Source organism: Molossus molossus, unplaced genomic scaffold, assembly GCF_014108415.1.
Source record: "Molossus molossus isolate mMolMol1 unplaced genomic scaffold, mMolMol1.p scaffold_m16_p_20, whole genome shotgun sequence".
Taxonomy (NCBI): Eukaryota; Metazoa; Chordata; class Mammalia; order Chiroptera; family Molossidae; genus Molossus; species Molossus molossus.
In genome coordinates this window covers 51,731,904-51,744,817 of record NW_023425356.1, presented here as the reverse complement: position 1 = coordinate 51,744,817, position 12,914 = coordinate 51,731,904, and the positions used below count along the sequence as shown (strand labels likewise).

Sequence of the window (12,914 nt, the reverse complement as noted above, 5' to 3'; positions counted from 1 at the left end):
GTCCTGACCAGGACTCGAACCTGCCACCCTTCGGCGCACAGGATGCTGCTCCAACCAAATGAGCCACAAAGGGCCCACATTTAATTTTTTAAAATGTAACCTAAAAAGTTTATAGCCAGGCTATTTTGGACATGCACTTAATAAAAACATTAAAAAAAAATTATTTGCATTGCAGAGTAATGTTTTCTCTTTGAAGGTTTGCATTCTTAAAATTTGGCTGAATATATATGACCTTGGTTTTCGCTTTGGGGCTGAGATTAAGCATGAGAAGTAATGTCTGAGAAATAAAGGTCCTAACCACTAACATGCTGTTCTAGAGCGCAGTGCTGTTCTCGCTAACTACGGCCAGTCTCGGGCGGAGCTGGCTTGGGCGGAGCTGGCTCGGCGGCCAGGTCTTTTGAACCTTGCTGGCCTAGGGGCAAAGTGGAGACCGGCCTGTAGGTCCTTATATAACCATTTAAAATGTCACCATTTACAAATGTGCAACTGTTGTTAGCCTGAGGGCCATTAAAAACAGCAGGTTGGCCCTGATCAGTTTGGCTAAGTGGCTAGAGTGTCGGGCCATAGACCAAAGGGTCTTGAGTTCAGTTCTGGTCAAGGGCACGTCCCTGGGTTACAGGTTTAATCCCCAGCCCTGGTTGGGGTCGTGTGGAAAGCAACCGATTGATGTGTCTGTCTCTCTCCACCTCCCTCACTCCCTTCTATTGTCTCTAAAAATCAATGGAAAAATATCCATGGGTGAGGATTAACAAAAAAGAAAAAGAAACAGCAGGCTGGCAGGTTGGGCCCAAGAGCCATTGTTTCCTGCTCCCCACTCTGGACCAGTCAGTGCGATGGAGAAACCCAGCTGGAGTCTGGGGTGAAATGGCAGATACCCAGAGTGTAAGACGGAGAAATGTACGGTCCCACGTAGTAGTCCCCTTGGGCTTGGTGGTCTAAGGCAGGAACACAGAACAGTAAATGGAAACTAAACAGAAGGAAGAAATAAACCTACATTTTCTAAACATGGCATTAAGAAATCAGTAAAAGTGGTCTGTGTGCCCCTTAGTGGTCTCTGTGTGAAGTGTTTTCGAGGTGCTATGTCCATCTTTGAGTGAAGGGTGGAGGGCCTGGCTGGTAGCTTCTCCTGCCAGACCCAGGTCTTTTGCTCTGAAGACAGACACCTCTGAGGAAGCCTCCTGAAGTCCTCACATAGCCTGGAGTCGTCGTCGGTTACAGACTCCAGATGCCAGGTGTTAACCCAGTAGTGCCTGTTAATGACTTAAGTATTTATTCGCATAGAAATTTGGTTTTGTTTACTTACTCTGAAGCCAGAATTCTTTACATACTGTCAATTTGCCACCGATTTAGTTGTCATATAATCTCTTAGTATTTCTAATGATTCAACTATATTAAGAAAACTGCGGGGAAAGAGTAATCCCAGAGAAGGAACAGGGCTCCTAGGGCATCGGAAGCTCCGTGATTCCTGGCTCACGTGTCACATCGCCTTCTGGGTAGGACAGCGAGTCAGCTGGGGTTAGTTGGTTCTTGCCCCAAGGGCTCACTTAGGTGCCCCAGTGGGTGGTACGGTGATCGCGTCCCCGCAGGTCCCTCCACTCTGCCAGGGTTGGGCTCTGACCAGTCAGAGGTGAAGGGATGAGGTGCAAGGACCCCAGTGAGTGCTTCCCGCCCTTCGCTCCCTCAGACACGCTCAGCTGCGTGGCCTCACCGGGCACCCTCTATCACAAAGAGAGACGGGCTTCTTGCAGTGCAGATAGACGATCGGTGGTAAAGGTGGTGGCCTTGATGCTTTAAATATCTGATTCTTTGAAGTCTGAGTGACATTATTGTGTTCCCTTCACTAGATTTAATGTCAGAGGAACAACAATAGGTGCTAGAATAATGAGGTAATTCGGTCTGTTCCTTCGTTACCTACTTTTCTCTATGACGGATTTGCCAGGCCCTCTCCTCACAGCTAACCCTTCCCTGTTAACAGTTAACACTGCTTCCTGGAGCTGGCCGAGCTCCTCAGGGCCGAGCCCTTGGAGCAGGTCGCTGTGCACAAGCTCTGGCTGCATGCACCGCATGGGGTCGCGGGAGACATCGTGTGCCTGTGTGACGTGCTCGCTTCGCGTGTCCCTCCGTGAGGGGCTCGGGTGCTGTGCTCTGAACGGTGGCGACTTGCTTTGAGTGTGCTGAGTGCAGCCCACGGTATTGAACACACCCAGCTGGGCGGCAGTGGCCACTTTTGTCGTTATCTCCTTTTCCTTGAGGTCAAGAGCTAAAAGGACTTAGTCTAATTCTGTGCCTAGGCTCAAGGATGGTTTTTTTAAAGCTGTATTCTTATAAGTACCCTAATAAGTTAACAAGGCCACACATGCAGGTGTTAACACAACTCTCAGACACTTCTGCAATCCGAAGGCGAACACTGGGGACATTCTTAAATATGACATTGATGTCAATCTCGGCCCATTGTTCACGTGAAACCTGGTGTACTGACAGATCCAACCTGGGCCCTGGTTCTAGTGACAGGTCCGTTATTCACCATCTGTTCCCAGAACAAAGTGGGGTGTCAGACACAGTGTATAGCAACAGTCGGGAATGTGGCAATGGTGGAGTTCCCCACGGGGACCCCAGAGATGATTAAATAATCCCAACTGTTGTGGATGCTTGAAAATCCCAGGCCCGGTGGGGGTTCTCGTGTAAACGTCTCAGAATTGTTTTTGATTTGGGGCTGGTGTTTTTAGGCTTTTAACATGAAGGTATGTTTGAAGTAACTTACTGCAAGTTAGTCTATTGCCACTTACCACTTTCTAGTTACAGGACAGTGAAATGGAATTTGTTTCAGGGCTTTTTGATTTTCCGGTTTATACTTTATCTCAAGTTCTCAAAGCCAGTTTCTGCTCTTATAGGGAAGCAACTAAAAAATATTACGTTGCTTTAAAGAGCCACAGAAAAGCTCAGCCAGTGAAGCGGAGATTACTGTGAACTGATCAGCAGCGATGAGCAGAAAATGTGGCCTTTACCTTGCCTCAGAGGCAGTGAGGTTAGACTCCTCTGCCTCAGTTATTCTTCTTACACAGAGATTGTCTGGGGACACTTCTGAGGACACGGCAGCCTCTCTCTGCCCTCGTTCCTTACCCTGTTTTTGTCTTCCATTGTTTTCTGCCTTTTGTGATTTTCAGTATGAGTCCTTTTCTCTCCTTTATTTATTTTTATTTCCCCTTTATTGATTTTAGAGAGGGAGAGAGAGATAGAAACATCGATGAGAGAGAACATCTATTGGCCATCTCCTGCACGCCCCCCACTGGGGATTGGGCCCACAACCTGGGCATTTGCCTTGACCGGGAATCGAACCAGCGACCTCCTGGTATGTGGGTTGATGCTCAACCACTGAGCCACACCAGTTGGACCATTTTCTCTCCTTTCTTGGTGTTATTTTTTTTACTTCTTTCAATGGCTGCCCAAAAGTTGACTTCTGAAATATTCCATGCTTGTTAATGTCTTTTGTGAATTTTAAATCATGTGCTGAATTAGTATAACCAATCATAAGAGAACTGATAACTCATATTCTCAAAAACAACTTTGCAGACAGCAGGCTTTTGAGGAACATGTGTTTGCTGTTTGTCGTTGTTCCAGTGTGTCCACACGTGTCCCTGGGAAGCTTGAGTGTAAGGAGCGCTGTCTCCTACATAGGCCCACGGGAACCCCCGTGGCGCCTGCTCTCCTGTTCTGCCACCGACACGCAGACGCCTTTTCACCTGACAGACGCCGCACAGAGACCCATTTGTGTTCCCTTTATCTCACTGTTAGTAAAGCTGAGCATCTTTGTACATACTGACTGACTATTCATTTCTTCTGTCATTTTCCTGTTCATGTCTTTTGCCTGTTTTTCTGTTACAATGTTTGTTTTTCTTACTGACTTACAGACGTGTTATATATTTTGGATTTTTGGTCTATTACAGGTCGAACTACAATGTTTTAAATAACATGTACAAACTAACACACGTATTAAGTTACTCTGGGGTTAGGATAAGTCTCTCCCAGCAAGTCGATCATTCTTAAGGAGAGCCCGTCCTCTCAGTCCCAGCCCTGTCCCCACCGAGAGTTAGGGGGTGGCCGCCCCGGCCGCCCCGGGCCAGTGCTCCACCCCGGGGCCGCACAGATGCTCTGGGAAGGTCTTTCTGTTGCACTTTGCTCACGGTCGTTCTCTCGCCTCGTCTGCTCTTCCCTGGGGCATCTTGAGGGAAGCCTAAACCATCAGTCTACCTCTTGCTATTACCGTTGCCTTGTTTCCTCCTGGCTTCTCTCTGCGCCTTGGATTCCCTCATGTAGAGAGGAGGAGACAGGTCCTGGCTGGACTGGTTTTATCCGTGGTCCCCGCACATGGATCTGCCTGGATGACGTTCTTCTGAAAGAGCCCGCAGCCCGGCGTGCGCATGCTCCGCCCCTCACGGTCTCGGCTGGCGAGTCCCCGTGACCGCTCCACTAAAACGTCTTGGCCAGTAACTCGACTAGTCTCGTGGAGTCGCACCGCTGTGTCTGCCTTGGATGCTTTCCGTGGGGGCCTGAGATGACGCGGTCCGAGCGTCTCCTAGACCCCTGGCTCCGTGTGCGCCCTGCGCTCCGCAGCGCCCGCGAGTTTCTCACGTGTTCGCTGTTTCTCTTCCCCGGTGTGACCGCAGACGCTCCGCCGTCGCCCGCATCCAGGAGTTCTTCCGCCGGAGGAAAGAGAGGAAGGAGCTGGAGGAGCTGGACACCCTGAACATCAGGAGGCCGCTGGTGAAGATGGTCTACAAGGGTCACCGCAACTCCAGGACAATGGTACGGCGCCGGGCCCGCGGAGCGCTGCGCAGCGTCCGGGCTGCTGCACGGCCGCCCTCCCTGCCGCGCAGTCCCGCGGAAGCTTCTGGCACCTCCCTGTCCCCTCGTGACCCGCGCGTGTTCTCGTCCTGTGAAAGGCCGTTATTTTCACGGGAACACTCCCCGACCCAGGCACTGTAGAGTTTTTAGATTTGCAGCTTCTACAAGTGGCTGCTGCTTGCTCGCTCCCTCCCCCTGTCCGCGACCTCCCCAGGAGGTGCTTTCGGAGAGGATGGTTTGGAGAGAACCCCAGAGTCGTCAGAACACGAGCAGGGCGTTAGCGCCCCACTCGGACTGACAAGAAAAGATTTGTGTTCGTCCCGTGTTCCCTAGACTCGGTCTCCTCACCTGCGAAGTGCACAGGAGAGACCGGTGACCTCTGCGGTCTCCTGTCCCCACAGTCTGCACCGCGGAGTGACTGGTGTGTCATGACGGTGACTCAACCACTTACTTCGAGACAGCGCTGTTCTCACGCTCACGGAGTTCCCCAAGCGTGTCTACAGAATTGGTTTCCATCTGCTTTCTGACTCCAGGGGAGGGAAATGAGCTCTCTGTAGAAATTCTCGGTAGTACAATTTAGTCATTCAAAAAGAATAGTGTTATAACTAGAACTGACCAATCACATTTCTTGCATTTTGCTGGTTAAATTTTGGAGGAAGGTTAACTAGGGGCTGGAATGAGGGAAAAAACAAGATAAGTAAATAAAATAATAGCTTTAAGTGAGAACAAAACTGGCTCCCCCTTTGCTTTGTCAAAACTAGCGAAGGAGCAGGTGCAGCTAAGATGCCGGGAGCCCCGATGTACAGTACGGAGGTGGTGGTGGTTCGTGGTATGCGTCCACACGGTGTCCTTGCAGCCACGCCAGTCGGTCACATTCCTCTGTCTCATCGCTTCATAAGTTCATGTGTTTATATCTTTCCTTCCCAATTCTGAGAGCTTCGGGTAGCTAAGAAAAAGACAGGTCCTTTTGTTCTACTGTCCAAAAGCCAGAAATTTCATCCGTTCAGTTAGCAGTCAGTCAGTTCACCTACTGTATGCTAAGAATCGTTTCGGGCACTGTAAACAGCCCTGAACAAAGCCAGCCCCTGTCCTCGTGGGGGACTCCCCATTACTGCGGCTGAGTTCCCCCGGCTAATAAATCTCTGTCCGATTCAAAGATACTGGAAGACAGAGACACTCTTCAATTTGCATTTGACTTACTAAGCCAATTAATCATTTAACATGAGAATAGAATAAGTATTCTTTTAACTTTGATTTGAGTTTTCTTGTAATTTTCTTTTTTAAAACCCTCAGATAAAAGAAGCCAGTTTCTGGGGCACTAACTTTGTGATGAGCGGCTCTGACTGTGGCCACATCTTCATCTGGGACCGGCACACCGCCGAGCACTTGATGCTTCTGGAAGCCGACAATCACGTGGTGAACTGCCTGCAGCCACATCCCTTTGACCCAAGTAAGGGGCCTGGTGTGAGGCGGGGCCGGGAGTCATGACCCTGGCTCATCACTGGGGGGGGCGGGGGGCGGGGTCTGGGTAATGCAAGAGTAATCTGAAGTATCTGTAGGTAGCTGGCCGGGGGAGTCTGTATAGCTCTGCTTCGTTTTAAAACAAAAACACCCTTATTATCTGCTTTTGGCAGGAAGTATGGGGAAGTAGTGTATTCTTCCAATACTTCTTCTACACTGTATTAGCTGTAAGAGGTCGGCTGATTGAACTTCTCACTACTTATCCAGGTAAACCTTCGAAGGCAGCCTGGCTGGCTCTTGCCTTCCATTGGAAGTTGCCCATATTTCTCATAAAAGATCAATGAATACGAAAGAAATTTGAGTCATTCAGGATGGTCTTAAAATTATAGCTAGGGCCACTTTTAGGAAATCTCCGAAACCCTCTTCTGAGCTCACAGCTGTCTCAGTCCCTCCGAGCTGGAGTGTTCGGTGAGCTTGTTGCCGCCGAGCAGGCCTCACACCACCGCAGGTCGGTCCTGCCACCTAAGCGAACGACGTCCGACAGAACCAGGCCACAGGTTGATTGTTACAAGAAGAGTTGAGTTTCTGTGGCATCTCATCAGTGCTACAATGAAACTACGTTGAACGAATCAAAAGGATGTTATTTGAGTCCCTGCTGTCTGTGCATATGTACATACATATGTACGCATGTCCACATACGTACGTGTCTGCATAGGCACATGCATATGTACAAATATACATGTGTGTGCACACACACACATGTGCCTGTGTGCATATCTCGAATGAAAGAGATGTGTTCTGAGCTTATGTTGATACGTAGTTTTCATTTCTAGTTCTAGCCTCGTCCGGCATTGACTATGACATCAAGATCTGGTCACCACTGGAAGAGTCTAGGATTTTTAATCGGAAACTTGCTGATGAAGTAAGACGTTTATTATACTTACATATTTATGTTGTTTTACTGTGTTCCTGAAATGCTTTCTTGAGAAATATCAAAGCAGCTCCATATTAGGTGGTGACATAGAACAAGGTGATACAGGTGAGGAGGTCAGTCTGAAGAAGAGGAGAGTTGAGATAAAAACATACCTCCAGTACTAGAGCTAAACGTGGACTGTGTTTTGCTCCTGAGAAGACAGTGTTCTAACACCAGGTCAGGTGTCTTGTAGTTCAAGGAAATAGCTTGACTGCGCCTGTTGCAGTCACCAGTCGTTCAGGAAACGCTGCCCTTGGGGCAATCGTCGTGCTGCGGCGTCTCCCACCGTCAGGTGGTTGGCAGCACCCACGAGGAGAGTCTTTCCTGTATCGTGGTACCTTAAGGTTCCCTCCACTTGCAGTGAAATCGGCCGTTCTCCGCCGCTCCGCGAAGGTCTGTTTTGGGGCACTGGGTGGGAGGGCGAGCGCCGCGCCCTTCCCCCAGCTCCGCCAGCGTTTCCGTGGGGAAGATGCTTACCGTGGCTCAGGTGCGCCGATGAACCAGCTGCTGAGCTCCCGTGGGTGGGGGAGGGCGCTCAGGTTGCTGTTTCTCCCTCTAAGTGAGTAGGTACGCAAGGGGCCGTCGCTGAAAATGCTAGGCGGTGGGTGACAGCGCCTCAGAGCAAGGCTGACGGCGCAGCACAGTCCCCACGTGCTGTCACCGTCTCGTGGACGTCCACACAGCACTGGTGTGTGTCGGGCCCGTGCCCAGGTCATAGACAAACCCTGCGCTCGGGCCCGTGGCGAGAGGGAACGGGGGGGGGGGGGGGGGGGGGGGGCCCCGCAGGCCGCCATGCGGACGCTCGCCCAGCTTGGCAGCCTGTGGGCGGAGTCAGTGGGTGGGCGGAGTCACCAGGACCGAGTTCACCAGGGAGCAGAGGGCGCTGGGGACGGGGTCAGCACGGTCCAGGCTGTTAGGAGGTGAAGGAAACATCCGTGTGCAGAACCTACCGCGCTGGGAAAATCGCCCTGTCGCACTGAGAAGCTCATTTGGGGCAGGACCTGAAAGGGCCCCGTGGGGACCCCGGTGAGCGGAGAGCATGCTGTCCTTTCACGGGGACTGCTGGCCAGGTGGCCTCGCTCTCAGGCTCCCCTTCCTCACCCTGCCCTTCCTTCTCCCTTCCCTTGGCCCGCGATGACACCGCGGACCCTCGGTGTCAGGGCGACTCATAGTCCCGCCCTTCCTGCTTCAGACACGAGTCCTTGGTACCTCTCGTCCAGAGGGTTTTTTTTCAAGATTACTTTGCCTCAGTCAAGGTAACAAACTCTCAAAGGCTCCAGGTGTGCCAGGGACAGTAGCGTAACTGCTGTGCCCTGGAGGTTCCAGTTCTGCGCTGGGGCAGAATGAGTGGGCACAGTGCAGACTGTTCTACTAGCCAGAGTGGCTGTCTTCCTGCCTCCTGAGCAAGGCGTGCCCTCTGGCCCACTCCTCACGTGCAAGTCGAAGGAACAGCTGGGTCTTGAGACTGCGTGCACAGAGCGATGCAGGACCTGTGCTAGTTTTAACCAGTCTGCTCCTCTTCAGGGAAAGGTGCGGTCATTCCGAGGTGTTTGACGTGCTGGTTAACTCCCCCAGGTCATCACCCGGAACGAGCTCATGCTGGAGGAGACGAGGAACACCATCACCGTGCCCGCCTCCTTCATGCTGAGGATGCTGGCCTCCTTGAACCACATCCGCGCTGGTGAGCACTGTCGGCGTCTGGTCACATCGTGTCTGTGTTTGCAAAGCATGGTGTTGCAGGTTTGCCTTAAAGGGGTTTACGTAGTTTCCGTTCATCACGAAACGAAAGCAGCTCATTAGCACAGTAACTGATTTCCTGATTTATTGGGAGGCATCACAATGAAAAGACAGAGTCACCTGAACACTTTTATCCACTGTGCTTCTCCTCCGAGTGGAGGCTCCTACCCTGAGCCTTAGGCTCTGTCATCGCAAAGGCCCTGCAGTGGTCCCTTCGCTCCCAGTCGGGCAAGCTCGGAGGAAAGAAGGGTGACGTGCTGGGAGCATGAGCAGGTACCTCTGTGCTCTCCCCAATGTTGTGTTGTCTTAAATGATCCATGAGGTTCAGTGCCACAGATCCCACAAGATGCACGAATTAGAACTAGTGTTCAAGAAGGAACCCAGTCATCTGTGTTCATAACAGAGAGAAGTCCCAGTATCCATCGTAAACAGAGATGCCCCTCGGACAAGTGCTCATCACTGCGCACTGGTTTTATAAATTAAATGTCTGCCTGTGCTGGGCACCGTCTGTGAATTAGTGACAGTGACGACGTGCACAGAGCCCTGTGGGGCGGGCACCAGACGAGTCACGTTACAGACCCACCCTCTCTGGCTCCGACCCATCTCAGCGGGGCTCTTTGTAATGACCTTCAGGCCACATCACTGAACAATGGTAAAGCATCTGTAGGTGTTTTTTAGTAATATTTATGTTTAGAATTACGTTAATTTTCAAAGTTAATAATGCTGTTTTCTTTACTTTTAAAAAATTTCCCTCTAGAGGCAAAAATAACTTACACACACACAGTGGTGAATTGATTTTTGCATGATGATGTGTTGAGCTCTCTACATTTTAAGCAGTTTTAAATAGAAGGCATTGAAGACGACCCTACTGCAACCCTGACAGGATTTCCTTGTGATCTCGTATCTTTTCCAGACCGGCTGGAAGGGGACCGATCAGAAGGCTCTGGTCAGGAGAATGAGAACGAGGATGAGGGGTAGCAGCCCTGGGTGGCCAGCACTGAAGATGCTTTGAAATTTGTATAAGACATTTATTATATTTTTTTCTTTACAGAGCTTCAGTGCAATTCTAAGGTTATGGTTTTTGGAGCTTTCCCCTTTGGGGGAATAACCTGACTTTGGTGTGGAGTGACTGTGTGCATGAACTTGGGGGAGTGTGTGAAAAAAACTAGCAGGATGTTTAAACCTGAGTCCTGGTTGCCAGGGAAGAGGAGTGCTAGCAACGGAAGTGCAATACTCCCAGCCTCCAGATGGGGGAGCTTGGATCACCGTTGCAGAGCAGTTTTCATGGTAGTGACAATGTTGGTTCAAATAAATTTCTACACTTGCCATTTGCATGTTTGTTGCTTTCTTATTAAAGAAGCTGGTTATTGTAAGATCTCCTGAATTTGACTTTGTATTTAATGCCTTGTTACCCTGACCTGTGTTTTCTCATCTTTTGTGTAACATCAGACTGTTTCTCAATTTTTTTCTAGTTTTAATGATCTTTTCTGTTTTGACATGTCTCATTGCAAAGTCCTTCGTCTTCACCGTCCATCATCATCTAAATGATTAGTGGGACCTCGCTGCACGGACAGGAGCCAGGCTCCAGGCAGAGATCCGCCTCCTGGGAGCTTACCCGGTGCGGTAGGGCAGGCTGGTCCCCGAGCTCCGCCCTGGGCTTCCTGCCTCCTGCTTCCGTGAAGGTCGGCGTCTTAGTTCCTGGTTTCCGATGAGTTCTGTGACCTGCGGAGGCCACCTGGCTCGTCTGGGCTCCCGTTCCGTCTCCTCTAAAGTGGGGGCAGTCAGATTTGCAGCCCCAGGTCCCAGGGCCTGTGTTAGGGCCACAGCCAGAGAAGCAGGGGCTTCACCGAATGACAAAGTGCTAGTCAGCGCACTGGGACAGCGGTTCTCCCGTGAAGTGCAGCAGGCCCGGGAATGCTGCGGACACCTGTGCACAGGTGCTGGAGGCCTCCCTGGGGTCAGGAGCACGCAGGAAAGCAGCCCCAGTCAACATGACGCGTGTGCACTCTGGTGCAGGGTGGGAGGGGGCGGAGGGCCTTTCTGCTCAGTTTTGCTAGGAACTGAAAACCGCTCTAAAGCTGCTCCTTCTTCTTCTCAGTGGTATTTGTCGAAGGAACTAGGTCTCCTTTCAGCGGTTTTGCAGAGCTTGAGTTTGTGTGGTACAAAGGAACCGTCTAGGCCAGACCAGCAGGCAAGGGAGCAGAAGGAGAATGTGCTCGAGGCAGAGTCAACACGTCCTGGCCATGGCTTGTGTGTGCTGGGGGTGGGGGGGCAGCAGGTTGGACGACGGGGGAGGGGGGCCAGCAGGTTGGACGACTGGGGTGGGGGGGCAGCAGGTTGGACGACTGGCCCCAAGCTCACCCACGCCCTCAGCAAAAGGGGCTGTGCTCGGTGGTGATGGGGGAGGGCTCTGGTGGAGGTGGCGGGTGTGAGGCTCAGTGATGGTCGCCACCGGCCCTTGACCTTGGCTATGGGGTGGACGTACGGAGAGCACTGCTGCTCACAAAACCTCCTGTAAAAACGGGGTAGGTTGGGCCTAGCTGTTCTGTATTTCACGATATTCCATGAATTTCACCGTTTTGGGGGAATTTTGAAAACACACGCAGGGATGTACCCAAGTGACTGGTATGGACCCTGCCCCCCAATTCTATAACAGCCTTTCCTGCTCAGTCTCCTTCCTCTTGTTAGCCCATGGGAAGGGGGGAGGAAATGGGGTATGGAACATGGGGTGAAGAGGATGCCCCCAAAAGCCCACAGTCCGCAAGTCCAAGTACAGATTCACAGTTTCCACAGTTTCCAAAACAGGTATTTAATCAGGTAAAAAAAACTATTTTCTTTTTTTTAATCTTCACCCAAGGACATTTTTCTGCTTTTCTGTTCAGATAGAGTGGGAAGGAGAAAGAGGAAGAGAGAGAGAGAGAAAATCAACGTGAAAGGGACACATCGAGTGGCTGCCTCCCGCACGACCAACCAGGGCCGGGGACCAACCGCAACCGCGGTACATGCCCTTAGCGGGAACCAAACCTGGGTCTCTCTGGACTGCAGGCCGACACTCTAACCAGAGCCAAACTGACCAGGGCAACAAAACTATTCTAAATACACCTTTACTTATCTATAAATATTGATTTATAATAATCCTACATATTTTTCTTACCTTTTTAAAAAAAATCACTCCGAAACTTCAAGTGAAATATATTTCAGGACGAGCTTGTCATTTTATTTCAGGATTGGACTTTAACCAGTTGCATCCCGGGTTTCACCACCAGAACCCAGCACTGGCCGTCAGCGTCCACATGCTGGCAGACGCTGTGCGTGGCGTGGGCACAGGCTCAGCCCACTGTGCTGGGGGCCCTGCCTGCCCCCACCAGCCGGTGCACCTCCCTGGCTGTCCTTGTCGCGGGAGGGGCCGGCTCGCCTGTGATTGGTGACATTTCACAATGGTGGTGTCAGAAGGGAAAGCAAATGGCCTCTAATTCCCAAGCTGTTCATACTGCTCAGGCACATGCTTTCCGGGGGAAATGAGCGGCTTTGTGTATGACCCGAAAACATCACAGCCAACATGGTGCGCTCACTGATCGGGCGGACCGGAGGCTGTGCTCCGGGGAACCCAGCCGGGCTCCCTGGGCCTGCGGTTCCTGTCGGCCTGCAGGCAGGTGTTTCGTCTCCCAAGCTCTTTCCACAGGATAAAGCCCGGCTGGCCTGTCTTCTCAGCCACGTGGCCAGACCTGGCCTTTGCCCCTGACACTGGTTCACGCCATTGAGACCTCGGCAGTTTCTCCACTTCCTAGGCCTCCCTGGATGCTGTGTCCGTCCCCCCAGGAGTGTCGGGCTCTGCCCCTCCTGTGCCAACATAGGGCTGTGTTCACTGACATTTTCCTTTGCTTCAGGTGAAAACGGCTTT

General features: G+C 51.4%; 1 protein-coding gene across 6 annotated transcripts in view; it reads left to right on the top strand.

Moving 5' to 3' along the window:
* Positions 1–10,397, top strand: part of DCAF6 (DDB1 and CUL4 associated factor 6) — a 74,401-nt gene extending 64,004 nt beyond the window's left edge. For all 6 annotated transcript variants that reach the window (XM_036273147.1, XM_036273145.1, XM_036273146.1 and 3 more), the window contains 5 exons: positions 4,665–4,803; positions 6,136–6,292; positions 7,137–7,225; positions 8,852–8,957; positions 9,927–10,397. In XM_036273147.1, the coding sequence (XP_036129040.1) occupies positions 4,665–4,803; positions 6,136–6,292; positions 7,137–7,225; positions 8,852–8,957; positions 9,927–9,991 (556 nt within the window). In that variant the 3' untranslated portion in view covers positions 9,992–10,397. The remainder of the gene's footprint in view (positions 1–4,664; positions 4,804–6,135; positions 6,293–7,136; positions 7,226–8,851; positions 8,958–9,926) is intronic.
* Positions 10,398–12,914: the final 2,517 nt, after the last annotated feature.